This window comes from Apus apus, chromosome 3 (genome assembly GCF_020740795.1).
Source record: "Apus apus isolate bApuApu2 chromosome 3, bApuApu2.pri.cur, whole genome shotgun sequence".
NCBI classification, from domain to species: Eukaryota; Metazoa; Chordata; class Aves; order Apodiformes; family Apodidae; genus Apus; species Apus apus.
The window spans coordinates 2,610,426-2,631,189 of NC_067284.1; the positions used below are offsets into that span (position 1 = coordinate 2,610,426).

General features: G+C 40.6%; 1 protein-coding gene across 4 annotated transcripts in view; it reads right to left on the reverse strand.

The window, feature by feature from the left end:
- ARMC2 (armadillo repeat containing 2) overlaps positions 1–20,764 on the reverse strand; it is a 62,687-nt gene that overhangs the window by 13,812 nt on the left and 28,111 nt on the right. For all 4 annotated transcript variants that reach the window (XM_051613101.1, XM_051613100.1, XM_051613103.1 and 1 more), the window contains 5 exons: positions 19,837–20,012; positions 18,967–19,069; positions 16,882–17,102; positions 11,234–11,379; positions 8,199–8,298 (listed from right to left, as the gene is read on the reverse strand). In XM_051613101.1, coding sequence (XP_051469061.1) covers positions 8,199–8,298; positions 11,234–11,379; positions 16,882–17,102; positions 18,967–19,069; positions 19,837–20,012 — 746 coding nt within the window. The remainder of the gene's footprint in view (positions 1–8,198; positions 8,299–11,233; positions 11,380–16,881; positions 17,103–18,966; positions 19,070–19,836; positions 20,013–20,764) is intronic.

Genomic DNA, 20,764 nt, shown 5'->3' on the forward strand with positions numbered 1-20,764 from the left:
TCAGAATTTAAATCTCTTGTTGCTTCATTCTGGACACAGTGAGATAAAAGGGCATTTTTTGGCATGCAACACCACCCTCATTTTTTCTTACCCAAATGTACAGAAGAAGACAAACAACAATTCTGAAAGTCTGAGCTAACCAAGCATAAATTCATTTAAACATTTCCCTCTGACACTTGCATCAAATCCTACTAATTTTTCCCAAAGTCCACAGCTTTATCTTAACAATCCAGGTAAAGTAACAGCACCTCTTCAAGTACAGCACAGCCAGCTCCCCTTGGCTGCTGAACTGCTGTGCACGCACTGACCAAACATTCTGCTAAACAATTCACATGGTGTTTGTCTTCAACTGTAATAGTTACATTCACAGATATTCTAATTCTCCATGGCATTAATAATGTAATTAACCAGGCACAGCCCAACTAGTTAAAGTGTACTGAATACTAATACTGAAGGAAAAAAGAGGTGTAAGCAGTGGATCCTTCATGCCTGAAGCCTCTGCCACGAGACATTGGCAATAACATCCTTGCAGGGCCAAGGAGATGAATGCTGTCCCCCAGGGTGAGAAGCAGGCAGGTTCCTAAAGGAGGAACAGGTTCTCACATCCACGTATTTAATACAATCCCTCCATAGGACCCACTTCCACTTTTTTTTACTTTTTTTTTTTTACTTTTAATTAGGCATCATGTTTTTGCCAGCAACTAAATGTCAGCAAGACACATTTTTATGAACGTTCCTCCTGACTAACCACTAAGAGCTTTCACCTTTGCTGGCACAACCCCCAGTGCACAAAGGCTGTAAGAATTTGAAACAAAAAAACCTGGTGAATCAGAAGAGAGAACTGAAAAAAAAAAAAGCAGGCAGTCTAGTTGGACTCGTTTATATTGACTTTCTAATTTTGGTCACAACAGTATCAGCCCAGCAACAGCTCTACCCAATCAGAAGGCAGACAAACAGGTACCATAGAGCAATCAACTGGTATTTTGAGAAGTGTGATCTCAACTGGGCTTTCCACCTACAGGCAAGCAAAACAAACTTATAAAATACTTCTTTTTTAGCTAAGCACATCCGGTTTGAATAGCCTATCACTGAGGTTTCATTATCTCCCAGTGAAAATTTAACTAGTAGAGTCAAAGAGAAAAGCTGGAACAACTTCTCCTGAGTAGCAGAATACTCTTATCTAGGGTTCCTATTATTTTTTTGCTATATATTTTTAAAATGTTCCTGGGGGAAGCACTGACAAAGTAAGAAACACCAGCTTGGAATTGCTGTGTAAAGATGAATGGCATTTTGAAACTGCTTGCAAGACTAAACCTGCACAAGACCCATGGGCCTTTCTGTACATACCAGAAAATGAGTATAATAAATGAGATTATTATGCATCTCCAAATATTTGGAGTGTTAACTGCATATGGAATTTCAGATGTTCTTCCACACTTACAGGAAAATTGATTACTAGTCATTTATCAGATTAATTTCTGTATAATACAGAGGTTGGAACACTAGAGACAAATTAAAGTAAGGAATGACACTCTCTAATTTCATCTTTTTATAACGAGGCATTCGTGTGAGACGTGCTGGCCAGAAGACCACACAGTTTCACTTTCATAAATTCATTTCAAGAATCATACCAAGAAAAGCTGGAGAAGGAGAACGGGGTGGTTTTTTTTCTTTGCTTCTAATCTATGAAGAAACGGATCCATTTTTTTAAAGTGGTGATGGCACCACATACTCCATCAGCATTTAACTTGATTTTTTGAGAACAGGAACCATATTCATTTCATCAGTGGCAGGAAAGATTTCCTTGCTTATCTACTTCTAAACATCTACTCCTTGCACTGCCCCAGCAGCAAAGGTACCCAGTGTTCTTGCTGAGCCACAGAACTTGACAGTAGTTTATCTTGGCAATTAAAATGTACCTGCCTTTCAGTGTAAAGCATGAACAGAGGTACAAAGAGTACACGTTCACTTATCAGTAAGAGAGGAAATCCAATTAGGGCAGTAATTTCTAACCAAAACAAGATAAATAAGGGAGGGGAGTCCATTCCAGTGTTTGTACATGTTGGCCAAGTACCTGTTGTTGGTCTGTTTGGCATCTGGACCCTCAGAAGGGGAGAGGTGGAATGAAAAAACATTCAGACCCAGCAGCTGGGTCCCTGTTGAATCCCCAGCTATAAGTGCAAGGTGCTTGCCACCTCCCACAAACTTCAGCAGAGGAAGCCAGAATTCTACCACCTGCCCAGCACTAGGAACTGCTTCTAGGGCTGATTCAAACCTATTTTACACTTCATTTCCAAATTTCTATTTCTGCTTTATTAGGTACCCTGGAAAGAAAATGTGAGACTCATTTGCAGGGTCTAATTAGCCTACTTATAGATAAAATAAGAGTAGTTTTGCCATGATGGAACTGATCTCTTCCAAACACAGTAAGGACTCATCTTAAAGTGACATTCTGGCTGTGAAAATTCCTGATCAAATCCAGAAATAACAACTGACCCAGAATGAAGCTCGATTTTAAAAAGGAAACAAAAAAGGGGAGTTTTGGGGGAGAGAATACGCTGGAAGTATCAGCAGCAAATGAAGAAGCTCTGGACTGTCAGACTTGAAATAAAGAGCAAAAAGGAGCAGCTTTGCCATGGTGATAACAGTGAGTACTTTGTCAGTAAAGGGAATCTCCTTCCCCCAATAAATGCAAATGCACTTGAGGAGAGGGATGCCATTAGAATAATGTGCTTCTATTTCTGTGCATCACGTGTCACGGGACCCTACCCAGTGACTTCTACACCCAAAAACCTGGTCTGTTTAGGTAAACTTTTCAGAAAAGGGTTCACTTGCACTTGGTGACTTTCAGCAGTGAAGAAATCATGTCCTTTGGTTTGGTTTGTGGACACCTGGAGATCTGGGAAAGGTAATGAAGGAAAGCAAGCAGGGTGTCACCAGGACAGCACAGGATGAAAAGCAGTGTGCGCTCTCTAACAAAAAAACCCAACAAACCACTGCAGAAATCTGGAATTGAAAAAAAAGAGCTGAATACCATATCCCCTGTGGTGCTACTCCAACGATTACTGGCCTCCCTTGTTAAAAAGTTTATTCTTATTACTAGTTTAAAATTTGTACAGCTTCAGCCACTATTTCTTATTATCTCGTTTGTCCTAGATTAAAGGCTGGTCTACTAACAGAAATGTCTTCCTTCTGCAAATTTACTAATAGGCAACTTGCTAATGGTCTGACTTTTGTAATAGATAAATCAATTTGCTTCATCTTGGGTTGATTTCTTTTTTGAACTCTAATAATTCTTTTAGCTCTTTTCAGAGCTGTTCCCAAGCTTTCAGCAGCTTTTGAAGACATGAATACCAAAAGAGAAAGCTAAATATTTTAGTGGCAGTTTCTGTCACCAAGCAGCAATACCTTATTACTATTATTCAATATTTTAACATTTACCTATCTAGTAACTCTTGTATCTTTTGATCCACCAGAACAGTAGGTTTCTATATGAAGACTGGTAGACTTGGTGCTCTACCCTCCATTTTATATTTGGAGTCCATATGACATGGTCTGCACTTCCCTTCCCACTTCTGCCTTTTCTTGTAGACCAAAAAATTAATAAATAATTATCAAGCAAAATATTAGGAAGATGCAAAGACACTAGCAGAAGTCATTCTGTAGGGAAAGGGCGACCTTCTGTGGTTATTCAGATTTATCAGCAGGGACATCCTGCAGAGTTGTCAGAATATTTATCCTAAAATGGAGGCTTCTTTCTTGGAAAAAAAGAATGTTAATTCAGAGAGAATGAATGATCAGTTATGAATATGCACGTGCACACACAAAACACAGGAGAAAAATCTTATGTTTTGGTTGTTTGATGGTCAATTCCTCTATCCCCTTGATAGCAGTTCTGTGACCTCTGTGCAGTGACACCAGCAGCTGTCCCCAGCCCCAAGGGGGGATGGCACAGAGGGGAGAAGTGAGTGACCAAAACACACAGAACACTTAAGTCAGCACTGCTGAACATTTCTGTAGAGGCAAGCAATACAGAAATACACCCCCACCACTACCTCCAGTAAAACCCAGTAAAAATAAGAATGAAAACATCTTTGGTTTCTCAGAAGACAACAATGCCACTGAGCAGAGTATCAACAATACTCTCAGAGCACTTCACAGGCAAACGTGTATCTGAACTAAACACAGCTGCAATATCAGACTTTACTGTTAGAAGTCTGTGCTTGCTTTGGGGTGTTACACGACGGGTGTTCCATGACTGACTGAAACAGACCAAGAGTGGATTCCTGTGAACTCACCACAGAATTCTCCATTTAGCAGCCAAAAAAACCAGCCAGGAAGGCCAGTCACTGCATGCAGATGAGCCTTCACCTAATAAACAAAGCCAGAAACTAAGGGCAGAAATTCTCTGCATTTACAGGACCCTTCTGTGACAACCTTCCCCACCTCCAAAGAGCAAAAAGGGACATTCAATAGCCCTCAAAATGAGGCTTTTTCTTGAAGGGAGAGAAGAGAAAGTGTCACGAGCAGAAGCCTGCTTGCTCACAGAAGACTATGAACTGATTTGGGCACCAGAACCTGGGAAGAAAGCTGGGCAGATCCAGGCACAGTGAACCCCACAAATGCAGACATCTCCTTAGAGAGGATGACAAGGCAACATCAGTCTATTCTTCATTAAATAAATAGTTTCTGACAAACCGATTGTTAAACCAAATAGGTAAAGCAGCACACAAATCCTCAGTGTAAATGAGTGCAGTTCTACTGGCTGATGCAAGGGGTGCAAAACTAATAACCAATCTTTCCAAACGTATCAGGACCAGAAAGCTTGCCAGAATATGCAGAACTAATTGATGATCAGGATAAAGCAGGAGCATTCCGAGAAGCAAATGTCATTGCAGAGAAGCCAAATGAGGTCTTTGCATTGACTCATGCCCACTGGGAAAGCAACTGGGGAGGTGCCAGTGCCACAGCCTTCTCTGGAGAAGGCTCCTCTGAGGATCTGTCCAAAACTGAAGCAACCACAAACCATTTTAAGGAACTAACTGGCAAAGCAAACAGTAACAAATCACCATGACTGGATAATCACCCAACAGTTCTAAAAGAACTAATTAATTAAATAGCTTAATCACTAACAGTGATATGCAACCTCTCAAAATGGCCTTGATGCCCAAGGGCTGCCAAGGTAACAAACATGAAATCTACTACTAGAAAAAGATCCAAGTGTGATTCAAGCCTGGTGTCTGTATCAGATAAATGAGAAGAAACCATAAAAAAGAATGACTTGGCAAATGCAATCAGGTTTGAGACTCCTGACTTGCCCAAATCTTGTGTTCTTTCATGGTGTCAATGAAGACGTGTGTAAAGGAGTCCCAAATATCCATGTGGCCTTCCAGGAGACTCTTGACAGTGTCACTCACCAAAATCCTAGTGAAACTAAGCAGTCATGCTGGAAGGGAGAGTGTCCTGCTGGACAGAAATGATTAGAGGATGGAAAACAACAAGTAAGCAGCTCCTGCAATGGTAGAAGATACCACTGGTTTTCCACTGGGTTCTGTGCAGGGAGCTGCTGTTTTCAACTTGACCATGAACAAGGTAAAGTGGGTGACAGCAGTGCTGTGGAAGAGCTTGCTGATGACACTAAGATACTCCAAGTAGCAAAGAGGAAGGCTAACTGAAGAGCAGAAAAAGGATTTGTAGTCTGCTGGTAATAAAATAGCAGATGTAAAGAACTTCTTGATGTCCAGTCTAAATCCAGTTTAATCCATTCCCCCTTGTCCTCTCACTACCAGCCCTTCTCCAAAGCCCCTCCCCAGCTTTCCTGGAGCCCCTTCAGGCCCTGGAAGGTGCTCTAAGGTCTCCCCAGAGCCCCAGGGTCTCCTCTCCAGGCTGAACGCCCCAACTCTCCCAGCCTGTCTCCAGAGCAGAGCTGCTCCAGCCCAAGGATCATCTTGGTGGCCTCCTCTGGACTCTATCCAGGAGCTCCACGTCCTTCCTGTGTTGAGGGCTCCAGAACTGGACACAGAGTTCAGGTCTCTGAGGTTTATTACATACAGAGAGATCAACACCTGGCTGAGGAACTTTCCAAAATGGAAAGAGCTGGAAGTTTGGTAGGTATACACAGGGAAGATCACAGATGCTTGCTCTGGTTTTGCTGTTCTCCAGGCACTGATTTTCACCATTCTAAGTATGGATAACGGGCTGGATGAACCTTTTATGTGACCCAACATGATTACTCTTTTGCTGAACAGTCCATTGCTGCACCCTGTGCAGGATGTGAAGAAGCAAATGTTTCTTATTTTAAAAAGCAGTGACACTAAAGTATAAATGGACTCTTCTATACAACAGGCAAAATATTTCTGCTATGCAAATTTTTTTTATTGCACCTTGTGCTTTGTGCACTTAGGATTGAAAAGAGCCTCCTAATTGTGCACAGAGAGAAGATTACAGGGAAGCTGGCAGGGCCCCAAAAGGTCACCTAAGCTCAGGTAATTCCTTGACTTACTGACAGAAGCTACTGCCCTATTTAGGCCATCTCTCTGTTCCAAAAACATGGCCTCCTGGGGACTTAGGACATTAACCACAGCTGAGGAAGTAATCCTTTACATAGCTTATCTGAAAAGCTTAGAGATGATAACGATCCAGGGAAGGGGAACAATGCCTTGCTAAAAGAGTTCTGAAGGTGGGCAGTGCTCTGCAGTGCTGGAAACAGAACCATGCAGAGCTCATCCTGTCAGATAAAGGCCCTACAAGAACATTTCTGACAGCCTGCATGCCATGTGGCAGCCACCAAGGGCTTTTTGTTAATGCACACCTGTAAGCTCCAAAGCCAATCACAAATGAAGTCCAAGAGGACACATATTCAGATGACTCAAAAAGGAATTCCCCAGCCCTATCTTGCAGATCTACAGAATCATCCTGGTTGGAAGTGACCCTGAAGATCATCAAGTCCAACCATAACCTAAATTCCCCTACCATAACCTGATTAACCCATTCAGTGCTTAAATCATGTCCCTAAGCACCCTATCAACATTTCTTTTAAACACTTCCAGGGATGGTGACACCACCCTCCCTTGGGCAGCCTGTTCCACCTTTCCCAACCTTCCGTAGGCCTCTCTTTACCTAACACACATGGAATTTAGCAAGTCTTGCCAACTCAACTTCCCCAACAGTCTTTCTCACTGAGTTAAATTACTGCTCTCCCATGCCTTCTGACTCTGTTACCCAAGAGAGAAAACAAGCTGAGAAAAAAAAGAGCTGGAACTGCAGTATTGTGAGAAGAACAGAGACTACTTGAGTGGCAGCTGTGAAATTCAGTGCCTGGGGTGGGAGCAAGTCATTCATCCTATTTCCAGTGCTCACATTTTTATTTTCACAATATTTAATACTTATTTTTCAAGTCACAGTTATGAAAGAGCTTGAAAAAATCTGAATGCTGGCTTTCTATTCTTTTTGTCCCACTCTGTTCTGGCTGCCACGATTGCAGGTAAAAAACCCAACACCTGATACCATGCACTCAGCAACCTGAAAAATCCAAAAAGGCAGCCACTTCCTTTCTTAACTTACCAGCTCTTGGACCTGAGGATTTTTAATGCTTTGAGTTAATAATACTGAGTTATCCTCCCCTCTGCTTCTCCTTCACACAGCAGACAATTTTACTCACACTGCTGTTACTTGTTTTCTTTCCAGCATATACCAACTCACCCTGGAACTCACTAGCTGTCAGCAGCTTAAAAGAAAGATGAGCACTGACAACTGCACCTCAGGAAAAACATTTGTCCTCCTCACAGCTCAAGTATTTGTTACATACTACAGAAAAAAGGGTGCAACCATGTCCCTCTTCTTGTTTCTGCAGGGCTTCACTGAGTTGACAACTAACACTTGCGTTCTTGGAGAGCAAATTTGCTGACAACACCAAAGTGTGTGGTGAGGTGACAGGCTGCAGAGAAAAGTAAGTACTCAAAGGACTAAACAAGCAAAGGACAGACAAGTTAATCAGCTATCTGTTCTATATATTGCTTTGAATTTTTAATCTAAATTATTTCCTTTCAATTATTCATCGTTTAGAAATGCTGTCAACCATTTTAAATTTTGGTTTGGTGAGTGCATAAAAGCAGGTCACAGGAAACAAGCTGATACACAATAATACACAGACACATCAGAGGATTAATACAGAAAAATCAAGAGATGAAAAAACTGACCTGCTGCTTCTGGTGTTTGTTTAGTAGGGCTAAAAATAAGACGTAACATCTGGAGCAGTCTGCTAAAGCTGCACAGAAGTCATTGTAAGAAGAAAGTTTGCTGCAAAGGTACAAAAAATAATAATAAAGGAATTAGAGCACTTTTTTTTTTTCCACAAAAGAGTTAAAAAAAAAAATCACTCTGCTTTTGACTCTGAAAGCCCTATTTCCAACAAATGAAATGAAAGCCAACACTGACTTGTAGGAGAGGCACAGGCAGTTAATAAGAGAGCACAACGGGCTGTCCTTGCCACAGTGGATGATGGGAATAAGCATGAGGAGCTTCCCAGTCTCCCACCACATGGGCATGGTGTGCTAACACTGGCACTTCCTAGCCTGAGAGGGGAGAACTCTAAGTTCAAGATGACATGGGAAGTCAGAGAGGAGAGGAAAGGAAGGGTCCCTTCCTAATGGGACAGCACTAACTAAGCATGCCCCTCACAGCAGACATGGAGAACCCACCTTCTTGCAGACATCATTTTATCTCTGCCTAACTCCTAACAGCTGCTCCAGTCCTACACTGCTCACCTTGACCGTGACAAAACAGAGAACTGAGCATGCTTGGGTCATACCAGAACTACTGCAATAAAGGAACAAACTAGGATAACACCTCTTACTAGGATAGAACCTCCTACTGGCTGCACTTGCAGCCCAGAAACCAACCCTGTGTCCTGGGCTGCATCAAAAACAACATGGGCAGCAGAGCCAGGGAAGGGATTCTGCCCCTTTACTCTGCTCTGGTGAGACCCCACCTGGAGCACTGCGGCCAGTTCTGGAGCCCCCAACACAGGAAGAACATGGAGCTTCTGGAGAGAGTCCAGAGACACAAAGATGGTTTTATGATAAAATTGTTAATCATAGTCACACACACTTGGATTTGTCGTCTCTGCCGAAAACATGTTGTGTTGTGCTGTGCTTTGACCCCACAGATTCAGACTGAGATTGTTAAAGTACCATTTCTTATATATTAAAGCTGCATAAATGATTCCATATTGATTAAGCCCATTTTAGGTCATATTTTGTAAAAATTAATGAGAGAAGTTGCACCAGCCTGAGTTATATCGGAGACTGTTTATTATGAAATCAAATACAAAGGAGATAAAAAGTGACCAGCGTCCACTGCTTTGAGCTGTCACAGAGTGTTTGAGGAGATTAATCTGTGGGGTCAGGGCTTGAGTGTGCAGATGGAAGCAGTGAGAGTCTCAGTATTATGAGTAGCTCAGTGGCTGCTTCCCAAAATGTACTTTTTAGAGGGAGATCAGTGTGAGTGAATCACCCAAAAAGAGCCTTTTGTAGTCTGACTGGTTTCTCAGTCGAAAAAATATTCCAGTCTCCAAGCACCAGGTCACAACATCCAATGCTAAACTGACTTGCAGACAACTTAAAGGATTTTGAAGAAGTTGTGAAATTGACTTGTCAGCAATTCCAGGAGCAGTTGGGCTATAAGCACAACTTATGAATGTTGTTCTGGATGAGGTAGTTGCCACTGCTGCTTTGTTAGTCTACTGGGTCACGTTGCCTGTGACTACCTGTTCACTGACTTTCTGCTATGAATTCTCTTCCTGTTCAGCCCCTACAAATTATCCATCACATTCTCCTTGCTAGATCAGCTCAGGTTGTGCTTTGAAGAGCAGCTGCATAAGGGACTGTCATTCCTTCCTCTCCACAGCAAAAACCAGGCAAATCTGGTCCTTTGCTTTGTGCTGCCTGTAAAGCATGTGAGTTGCTTGCCCAGTTCCATCCCACCTGGTTCACATCTGTCTCTCTAGTCTGTTTTCCTAAAAAAATGAGTTGAGTTCTAGCAATGCTTACAGGATTTGGAGCATATTTACTTCTTCTAAGGAGAAAGCATTTCTTTTACTTGGAAAATGCCATGAAAAGTGGGGTAATGGGTTTGTAATGAAATGTAATAGATATTTACACTGTAACTCTGACAAGGATGTTTATGTAATCTAGACTTCAATATGGAGCAAAAGTAATTTGTCTTATTTAAAGTTTCCTGCTGCTTCAATTTTTTTTTTCTTAAGTTTAGTGAACTGCTGGCTCCAGGGATGCAAATTAGCCATAGGATGAATTTAATTAGCTTCCTGGAAATTGCAGTCACAGAAAAAAAAATACACTATTCAATACAGAGCACAGATTTGAACTTGCTTTGTCTTGTAGTAATGTAGAAGGAATATTCTTCTTCCTCAGTAACTTCAGGCAGCTTCTTTGTAAGGAACATGTTCAGTCTATTCAGATTATACATCTGTTTAAGTCTGTAAGTCTTGCTGCAATGGAACTTCAACACAGATACTTGCTGGGTTTGACCACACGGGACGTCAGAGAAACATGGAATGGTTTGGGTTGGAAGGGACCTTCAAGACCATCCAGTTCCAACCCCCTGCATGGGCAGGGACACCTCCCACCAGCCCAGGCTGCACAAGCCCCATCCAACCTGCCCTTCAACACTGCCAGGGATGGGGCAGCCACAGCTTCCCTGGGCAACCTGGGCCAGGCTCTCACCACCCTCACAGCACAGAATTCCCTCCTCATGTCTCACCTCAATCTCCCCTCCTCCAGTTTTCATCCATTCCCCCTTGTCCTCTCCCTCCCTGCCTTGTCCCAAGCCCCTCCCCAGCTTTCCTGGAGCCCCTTCAGGCACTGGAAGGTGCTCTGAGATCTCCCTGGAGCCTTCTCCAGGCTGAACACCCCAACTGTCCCAGCCTGTCTCCACAGCAGAGCTGCTCCAGCCCAAGGATCATCCTTGTGGCCTCCTCTGTACCCTCTCCAGGAGCTCCATGTCCTTCTTATGTTGGGGGCTCCAGAGCTGAAATTCTATCAGCACTAATAAAGACATAATTGTCATACAAAACCATTAAGAACTACACACAGCTTTAAAAAAAATAATTCAACATAACCTTCCAATTTTCATGCTTGCCCCAGGCCTCTCTGAAGGTCACCAGAAGCAGTAACACCTGACAACACCCAGAAACAGCTCAGTGTCCTGGACATACCTGAATATCCTGACAATGTAGGTGCTCACATCCTTGTCGTTGGCTCGTAGCTCCAGTGCCAGGCAGAGCTCAGAGGCTGCAGCGCCGCAGAGGAGCTGATGTCTTGCTGGAGGGAACTCAGCCAAGTTTCTCAGAGTAGCTGTCAGCTGCACATCAAATATTTACAGATTCATTAATCACTGCTGTCCACAACAGAATCCATGCTGGTTTGAAAACATAACAAAGCTCAGCTCTCATTTATAACGTCAAGGGCAGTCTGATGCCTCGTTAGCCTTTTGGAGGTGTGTATCTACTCAGCCATTGCAACAGGAAATGTGCAAGTCACAAAATTGTGTATATTTATGTAACTGTTTGAAATATCATCTTTCATACGTTTCAAAATATTGTATGCATGTATACAGGCACACATCATATGGCAAGGAGGTGAAATGCTATGGACAGTTACAGGGATCCTTTGTTTTCTGCATTAGATGTGATTTTGGAAATTCACATTTAAGTTTTGCAAATTAATATTGATATTAATTCATATTTTCCCCATCCCTGGAAATGTTCAAGGGCAGGTTGGATCAGGCTGAGCAACCTGGGCTGGTGGGACGTGTCCCTGCCCATGCAGGGGGTTGGAACTGGATGATCTTGAAGGTCCTTTCCAACCCAAACCATTCTATGGTTGTACGATACATATTTTGAGAATAACTGAAAGTTCAAATTAGAGATTAATCTATTTGAAAAGACAATACAATTCCTTTTTATTAAAAAATCTAAAAGTTAATCAAGATCAAGAGAAATCCAGCATTCAAACAGTACAAAAATGAAAAGTTTAAGTCTTCGAGTTTATTTTGGAGAAACCAAAATATTTTCAGAAGACACTGCTCTATTTCAAAGAGTTTTGAGCACCAAATATCTGTCACTTGTAGATATGCAAAATGAATCAGCTAATGTATATTTTGAAATTATTTGGTTCTCTTCCAAGATAAGGGAACTCAAATGCCAAGGTCAGACAGGCCATGACATGTAAGTTAATTGTTGATCTAAACCAGACCTTACTATAAAATTAATAAACTCATTTCATCTGGTGTCACTATGGGAATTCTTCAAATTTTCCTTATTCTAAGACTAGGGTATTTATAACATCAATTTGTTTTTAAATGGAGCTCAGGAAGGCACAAAGTCTACCCATTCAAATGTTTTGTAATCACAAAAACCTCTAGACACCAAGTATTTCATCACTGAATAGGACTGCTTGTCCAGAGACATATAACTGCTAATTTAAAAGGAAAAATCTGACAAAGTGCACATTAAGTTGTTGTGTTTGAAGCAGATTTTGTTCATAGGATTCTATGCACTGTTATTCAGCAGCAGCTTGCAAATTTCCCTTCCCACTTCAACAAATGTGACAAAAAAATCTTCAGTTACCACACAAGGGGAGACTGAAAATGCAAGTCAAGATATTTTGTTACTGAACAACAGGAGCAAGAACAATGCATCAAAATGGAGAAGTAAGGTAGAGATGGGGAAAAAATAGGTGATAATGTGATATGTGAATGGATTTAACTTCAGCACTAAATATGAAATGTATATTATATTCAGAATAAACAGAAACAGAACCTATGGAAACCATCTGCATTCACCTCAATTTTAGGGAGACCCCTGGAGGTTTATTTTCAACTGAACAACAGCAAAGCATCCAGTTCTAGATTTGTATTCTTTCACAGGTCATGATATTTCAAAAATCAACACAATATTGGAGAAATATTTCGAAATACAAACATTCTGATCAAATCATTTGCCATCCTAAAGTTTTGGTGGAAAAATTCCTGCCCAATGGAAGAGACACAGAAGACTCGACTCTGCACTATCCCAGAAAATGTTTACATCAGCTTATGATAGTATTTGTTGAACTCTAGCTAGACTTCACAATAAAGAAAATGAAGGATAAACCACACTTTACAAGTGTTGTTCAAAACCAGACAAGGACTTTTCACTGCAGCAAGAGGATTTAGATATAAGATGATGAAAAAAAAGTACAAATATCAATAGGGGATGGCACAGAGGTCTTCAAAAAGGGAAGAAATTTTTTCACTGCCAAGACAAGTTGGAAAATAAAAGCAATGCAAAGTAACATACACACTTAGATGTGTGAGACAATGAAATTCAGCAGTTTATCCATAAAAGAACAGTTAGGACCCAAGTGAAATTTGAAGAGTACAAATTAAAAAATCCTAGAAGCTAGCCAGACAGCAGGTGAATTCAAGAGATATTCTGATTGCTTCAAGCAGACACCAGGATTCAGGGATAAATGCTTAACCATTAGCTCTAGCAATTCCCACCAGCCCTAATCCTTCTGTTGCCACAGGAAAGATCAAATTCACCCAAACAGAAAATTTAACAGCAGACAAATGCTATTTTTAAGGAAGAAGACATTTAAGTGTTTTCAATTAAGGAACATGGAATAGTTGTTAAGTCTTGACAGCAACACTTCAAAAAGCCTTGGCTGCTGAGTAAGTGCTCCCATTTTCTTTATAAATATGACCAGACAACAAAGTGAAGCATCACAGAAGGAGTCAGATATGACCTTGGTTTCATGTCCTCTCTTAAGGAGAAACAATTATTGTTACAAAGTGTGCTGGCTTGAGCCAGGATGAAGCCACTTTTCAAACATTTTTATTCTGGTAATGTCAGACTTCTGCATCAAATCTGTTGTCCAAAGAAATCAGTGAGGGATTTTATTCCTGTAACAAGGACCTGGCAAGACGATGTCTAACACTGCCATCTGGTGACTGTGCACTTACACAGTTAAAGAATGAAGAGCCTCACAATCACAGACTGGTTTGGTTTGGAAGGGACCCTAAAGATCATTCAGTTCCAACCCCCTGCGTGGGCAGGGACACCTCCCATTGGTCCCAGTTAACTGAGATAGTTCAGTTATCAGGACTAAGAGATGGCAGAGCCTCCCTCAGAGAACACTGTGACTAGTTAAGGTGCTTTTCTGCTCCAATATAATTTGCTCTCTAGTCCTTAAGACTTGTATTTATTCATTATTTCTGTATGTCACTGGCTATTTCACCTTCTGCTGCAAGTTTAAGTGTGCCAAAAAGAGCTTCCTTTATTCTGAAGACATGAATCACTCAAAAAACTGCCTTTGATACCATAGCCCTGAAAACAGAACTAGTCCAACAGCTGTCCATGATGACTGAACAATTAACTCACATGGTCTAAATGATCAATATTGACGTAGATTTGTTGAAGAAACTGATATCAGAAAGTCACACAGGAATTCCATAGCAGCAGGAATCACTACTTTTCTCACCAGAGGAAGAAAAATGAAGTATCTACTATTGAAGAGAATGCAAAGAAGTGAAACAGCAACCTCAGGAAGAGCCAGTTGACAGTATTGACTTCTCCACAACATACTCGAGGCCTTCTTAGAAACAGTCATTCTGGTCAAACTGTACAAAACAGATTAACTACACTTCCAATCACACTGAAAGCACCAGAGATAACAATGAGAAAAAAAAAAAAAAAAAAAGTAACATTGTTACATGTGAGTGTAAAATGTAACATTTTCCTTTTGCACATTAAACACTTGCTTTAAAAATAGAAATGTATCCACCTACAAATAATGGAAGAAGAAACATTTCTGGAAAGTTGTGGGGAAGTTCAGCCAGCCAGTCAAACAGCTGAAAACCATTTGATTAGTTACTTTTGTTACTTGGACATTACTGGGACTTTGTCCTAACTGGCAAAAACTTATTTTTCTATCTATTTAACACAAATTTCCATCTCCTTCAACTCAACAGGATTCCTGTTATGTGTATGGTAAGATTAAGGCCAAGAGCAGCCAACAAACATCAGTAACATGCTTCACTTTTAACCATTGCCATTGCTCTCAGGAGGATAAATATTTTTAAACTATATAGACATTAAAAGAGACACAGGATACATATCTCTACTATAGGTTTTAAAATGCCTACACAAAATTGCAACCTGTATTTCCAGTCACTGAAATGACTGCACAGCTCCTGTATATGAGGCATCATACTCCATCATCAAAGCTAATTTTCTTTATAGTTAAGGTATTTTAAGTCACTGTCTATCACCTTGTAAAACATACTCAAACAGAATCTATTCTGGACCCCCCCCCATCCCTCCTCAATACTTTTCAAAGGGGGTTTCTACCAAATCTGGCAGCCCAAGGCAGCACTGCAGCAGTCGTGGGACTCTCAAAGTCTAATTAGCAGCATTCCAGAAAAATACAGGCATTAATATGTTGATTGCAAGCCAATGTGGAGTTTGCACACCTTCCCTTGGAAAGGAGGGCTTGGAAATCCCACATACTATTTTTGTACAGGATAGAAGGTGTGTTAGCAACAAAATGGCACAGATGATTCTAGCATTGTTTGGAGAATTCACAGGGCCACAAGTTAACATTCCCACTTCTCAAGACAGAAGTGTGTAAAAGAGTATCGTGTGATTCCAACAGAAACTTAATGATGACAGGACCAGATGGGAAAGAAAACAGGAACACAAGCACAAAATTGCAAGTTTCATCACATATTATCCCAATCCTTAGCAAGTTGCCACTTCGGAGCTTCCTTAGCCAAAGGCAGGTCTTAAGGCACATCATTTCATTGAGTGCTTCATAGCATCTCCCAACCTTTTAATGCCTGTATTAGGATTATATCCACTGTTCTGGAGAGACACACCTCATAGCTCCACTAAAATACACAGACCAAAATCAGTAATAGTAACATGATGATGGAAACTGTCTGCTTTCTCACATGATTTCAAGCTGCCTAAAATGCCCTCTTAGTAAAGAATTAAAGAAATCCGACATAGTTAGTAGAGAAATTTAGTATAAACACTACCTTAGAAAATTATCCCATTCATTTTCCTGTGAAGCCCCCCAAAAACTGACAATTACACCACTCACTTGTCTTTACATCAGTCATTTCCAAGAGGCCAGGCATCTACCTGGCAAATCCTTGAGAGACACAGAAACCCCATCACCTTTGCATGACTTCAGATTTAGCTACAGAACTATTTGTTGACTGAAACATGGAGGTTTAAACAGTTTTAGGGCAGAGGATTAGTTTCCACTGGCATCACTCATCAAGGTGCCTCATATGTGAAAAGACAGTTTTGAGTTTGCTGCCTTCAAAAAGTATTGGTTTTTATAACTGCCTTCTGCTTAAATTTCAGTGCTTCAAAAACACTTTGTCAAGGAAACGTGGCTGTATTTTCCTAGGCATTTTTTAAAATGCATTATTCTTGTAACAAAAACCTTTTTGTGAACAGGTTTGTATTTATTACTTCAGTTTAAAGAATTTAGAGAGGGAACACATTTTTATCTGTTTACCACAGTATACAGAACGTTGTCAGCACCATAAAGCCATAGTAAGAAAGTGGTTTTATTAGGTACATAAAAATATTTCTATTAACTTCAGAATTTCTAAAGCTTTTCAAATTGACTACACAAAAATATCTGTGATAAATTTAGGTCCTAATCAACTTGTCAACTTCTTAAAAGAAGCCTGTTCAAATACAGGTATGACTCTGTCAGTGGCACATGGGTTCAGCTCAGCTCCTCTAATTACATCTTTAATCTGCCCTTGAAGTGTGTGCAGTTAGAAATAAAAGTAAATGCTAACCTGAACTAATAGGTGGCCCAAGCTGAAGAAATATGTGTCATTTTCTTTTATATTATTAATCTGCTTCATTAATTGCAGCAATGTTTCAATAGCTCCTTTGTTGACCATTTCCTTAAGGAGTACTGCATTTCCAGACATGAATTTTATAGCTCTCATGCAATACAGGAGAGCTTCATTGTTTTTGAGTAGATCTTCAGTTCTCAGGACCTCCAACAAACAATCTGAAAGGAAAATCATTTTTCAGAAGCCTAATATTAACATTTATATTCAACGCAGTCCAGCCATTGGAGAGATTTAACAATTATGAAAAAAAGAAACCACCCAACTGAACTCTTTCTAATACATTTCTAATAAGTGGGCTAGAAACATTGGGAATTTGGATTGAAACCAAGAAACAATTATTGATGAATAAGAGAACAGGCCTGACTTTTGTTCTCCCAGGCTTCAAGAAGCAGCACCAGCTGTAAACACAGAGCAGCAATCACTGAAATCCTTAGTCAAGATTTGCAAAAGTGCCTGTGTGTGCCTGGAATATTGTGTACTAAACTTGAGATATTCTGAAGAGGTTTATTCCCACCAATTTCTTAAAAATCAAATGTCTTAAAGCATCTCAAATGGAGCACTAAGAAGCACAGGTGCTTATTTCAAATGTCACATTTCATGTCTATTAGTAGCCTTTTTAAATTTACTTTTTATATAGGTAAAGTCACTGTAAAAGTTTTGCTTTTTGCTACCACTGTCAATGTTTTACTTTTGAATTTCTACTAATGGATTAAAACTGATATTTCCTTCTGCTTCCTGTGTTCCATCAAGTTGAATAAAAACACTTTCCCATCTCATTAAGCTTAAGAGATTTCTACAGGTTTTTTCTGTCTCGAGTAGAAACTCTCTCCAAGTATATGAGTGTGGATGGATGAAGGACACATGCTCCAGGCTCTTGCCCAAACTCTCACCCTCACCAACTGCTCAGCAGCCAGCAACATCCCCTGTAGGAGAGAGTCCAGAGGAGGTCACAGAGATGATGCAAGGGCTGGAGCAGCTCTGCTCTGGAGACAGGCTGGGAGAGTTGGGGTGTTCAGCCTGGAGAAGAGAAGGCTCCAGGGAGATCTCAGAGCAGCTTCCAGTGCCTGAAGGGGCTCCAGGAAAGCTGGGAAGGGCCTTGGGACAAAGGCAGAGAGTGAGAGGACAAGGGGGGATGGATTAAAGCTGGAGGAGGGGAGATTGAGGTGAGACGTGAGGAGGAGATTCTGGAGTGTGAGGGTGGTGAGACCCTGGCCCAGGTTGCCCAGGGAAGCTGTGGCTGCCCCATCCCTGGCAGTGTTGAAGGGCAGGTTGGATGGGGCTTGGAGCAGCCTGGGCTGGTGGGAGGTGTCCCTGCCCATGCAGGGGGGTTGGAACTGGAAGATCTTGAAGGTCCTTTCCAATCCAAACCATTCTATGATGTTATTATATGATTCTATGAAAGGCTGCTTAAACAACTGAGACAACGACACAATATCCTGTCAAACAGGGAGCTAAAGGGCTGAGATGCCTCAGTTAGAAGAGGAGAAGGCAGAGATATGTGATATTGTTTGGGGATTCAAAAATCATGAGGGTGTAGGGTCAGGTGACTGTAAAAACTTACAAATCCTTCAAATGTGCAAGCAGGGGCATGATGAAAAGTAGATAGATTTTAAACAACACAAATCTTCAGGAATTTGCTCTCTGTGACACTGCAGAGGCAGACAGAATCGGAATGCTCAAGAAATTAGGCAAATTAATGAAAAAAAGAAACACAACTATAAACAGAGACTACAAAGCATTAGGCAGGAATGCACATCTCTAATAGAATGTAACAATTCTGGATGGTGGGCTAATCCAGGGAAAGCAGAGCACAGAAAACAGGTAGGCTTCCATGTTCTCCCTGAACAGCATTCCCTGCCTCCCTGTCAGACACACAGTACTGGACGAGATGGACCTTTAGTTTGAACCAGCTGACAATTTTTAGTGCATGACTAAGTTACCTCTGAGAATGTTTCCTGAGAGATGATCAGTCTAACTGCTGAATTTCAACATCTAACTTACATACAAGATCAGAATACACACCCCATAATCTCTCTTCTTGAATGAGGCCATCATTTTTTTCGTTCCTGCAGATTTTAAACACAAGCTTGCAAACACTGAGAAGATTTTTTCCACCCACTTTCATCTGCAAAGAAAGGAAAAGACATAAAAATCACCACTAAAATCTCCATACAAAAATGTACCACAAACATTTTCCAAGTTCAGACACCATGGCAAACTTCTCCCAGAACTACTGAAAACTTGACAGTCCACTGAGCCAAACTGTGAAGTCTGCAGAATGAAAGGAGTTTGAGCCCTAGTAATTTAAGCTCTATTTAGCAAACTGACTTTAAAATAACAGATAATATATAAACTTTTTATGTGTTTTCTGTGCATAGTGTATCAATAACTTGCACATTTTTTTCTCTAGTTCACTCTTTCAAAGAAATTCAGCACAGGGTTCACTGGTTTGGCACCTGTGGCCATACTACACAGAACTCCAGTACAACATAAATTACTCTCAAATATTGGAAAACAAGATCTTATTAAAAAACTAAACATTTCCATGTGTAATTTTTACAACTGTTTTTTTATTTACATCCCTGTGTGTGTATCCCAGATTAGGACACTGTCTCTCTTCCATGCCTCAGCAATATTCCTGCCACCATACACCAGACACCCTATTTTGTGCCCCTTCTTTCTCCCCTAAATGCAATTTTGCTGCAAAAAAATAGGCTCAAACAAGTGTAGATTGGGATGAATGGGAGACTAGTACCCATATGGCAAGAAACTGTGCTTAGGAAAGGGTTAGTTTACACACAGTTGAAAAATATGAAATGAAAAACTAAAAGCAAGTTGTAATTCAGGATTTTGAGCTTCACGTTTTACCAAACAGCTTTTAAAAACACTCACAGCCAGAATAATCTTTGCCAGCTTCAGGTAAAGTGGATCTGAATCAATGTCTACTAGTTTATACAATGTCTTCAGAAGCACATTTCTTCTTTTAAATCTTTTTCCCAGCATATTTCCTTCATTCAAGGCTTGGTAGAGCCTGGTGCAAGCCAGACAAAGATTTTCTACATTGTCTTCTACTTGAAGAAGGTGGGAAGAGAGAGAAAAACAAAAAAATAATTATCAGTATCACCTTTTCTTTGTCTCAATAGACCAAGACACAGGAGAACAAAATCAAGGATGGGTTGCACTACAACAAAAACAAGGCACCAAATAAATTTCTTAAAATTTTAACATGATCCTCAGAAACTTCTGCTCTTTCAAAAAGAAGAGACTCAAGCCAAGCAATCACAGAGCCCAAATAATACCCAAAGCTAAAATGAAACTTACCTTTCATGCTTAGTAACCAGATTGACCAATGCCTACCAGGAAACTATGAATCTGAACATATTCTTTGAAGAGCTCCACCAAACATTCCACGTGAAAAAGAGCCAGTTAAGGGATATTTTTGTCCTGATACACATAAACTTAAAACATCAAACCTTGCTGGGATTAAGAACAAGTGAATTTAAAAACTTGTTAGAACTCTCCAATGCACACAAGAGGTGCAAGACATATTTGACTGGACTGTTGGCCTATTGACAAATATGTCACCTAACTCCTAAACTGAGTCCCTCAGACACTGCTTAAAATTACACACTAAACTGCAGGGAAACTATTCCAAAATCTGCATCTTGACACAATGGAATCATGTACATTTTTAGGGGGGAAAGGAAAATTCTTGCCTATTTTTAAAACTCAAGTGTGAGGTGGGTTTTTTTTCTTTCTTTTCTTACACCGGTTTTTGTCCAAAAGGTGACACTAATAAAGCACCACATAAAACCACTTA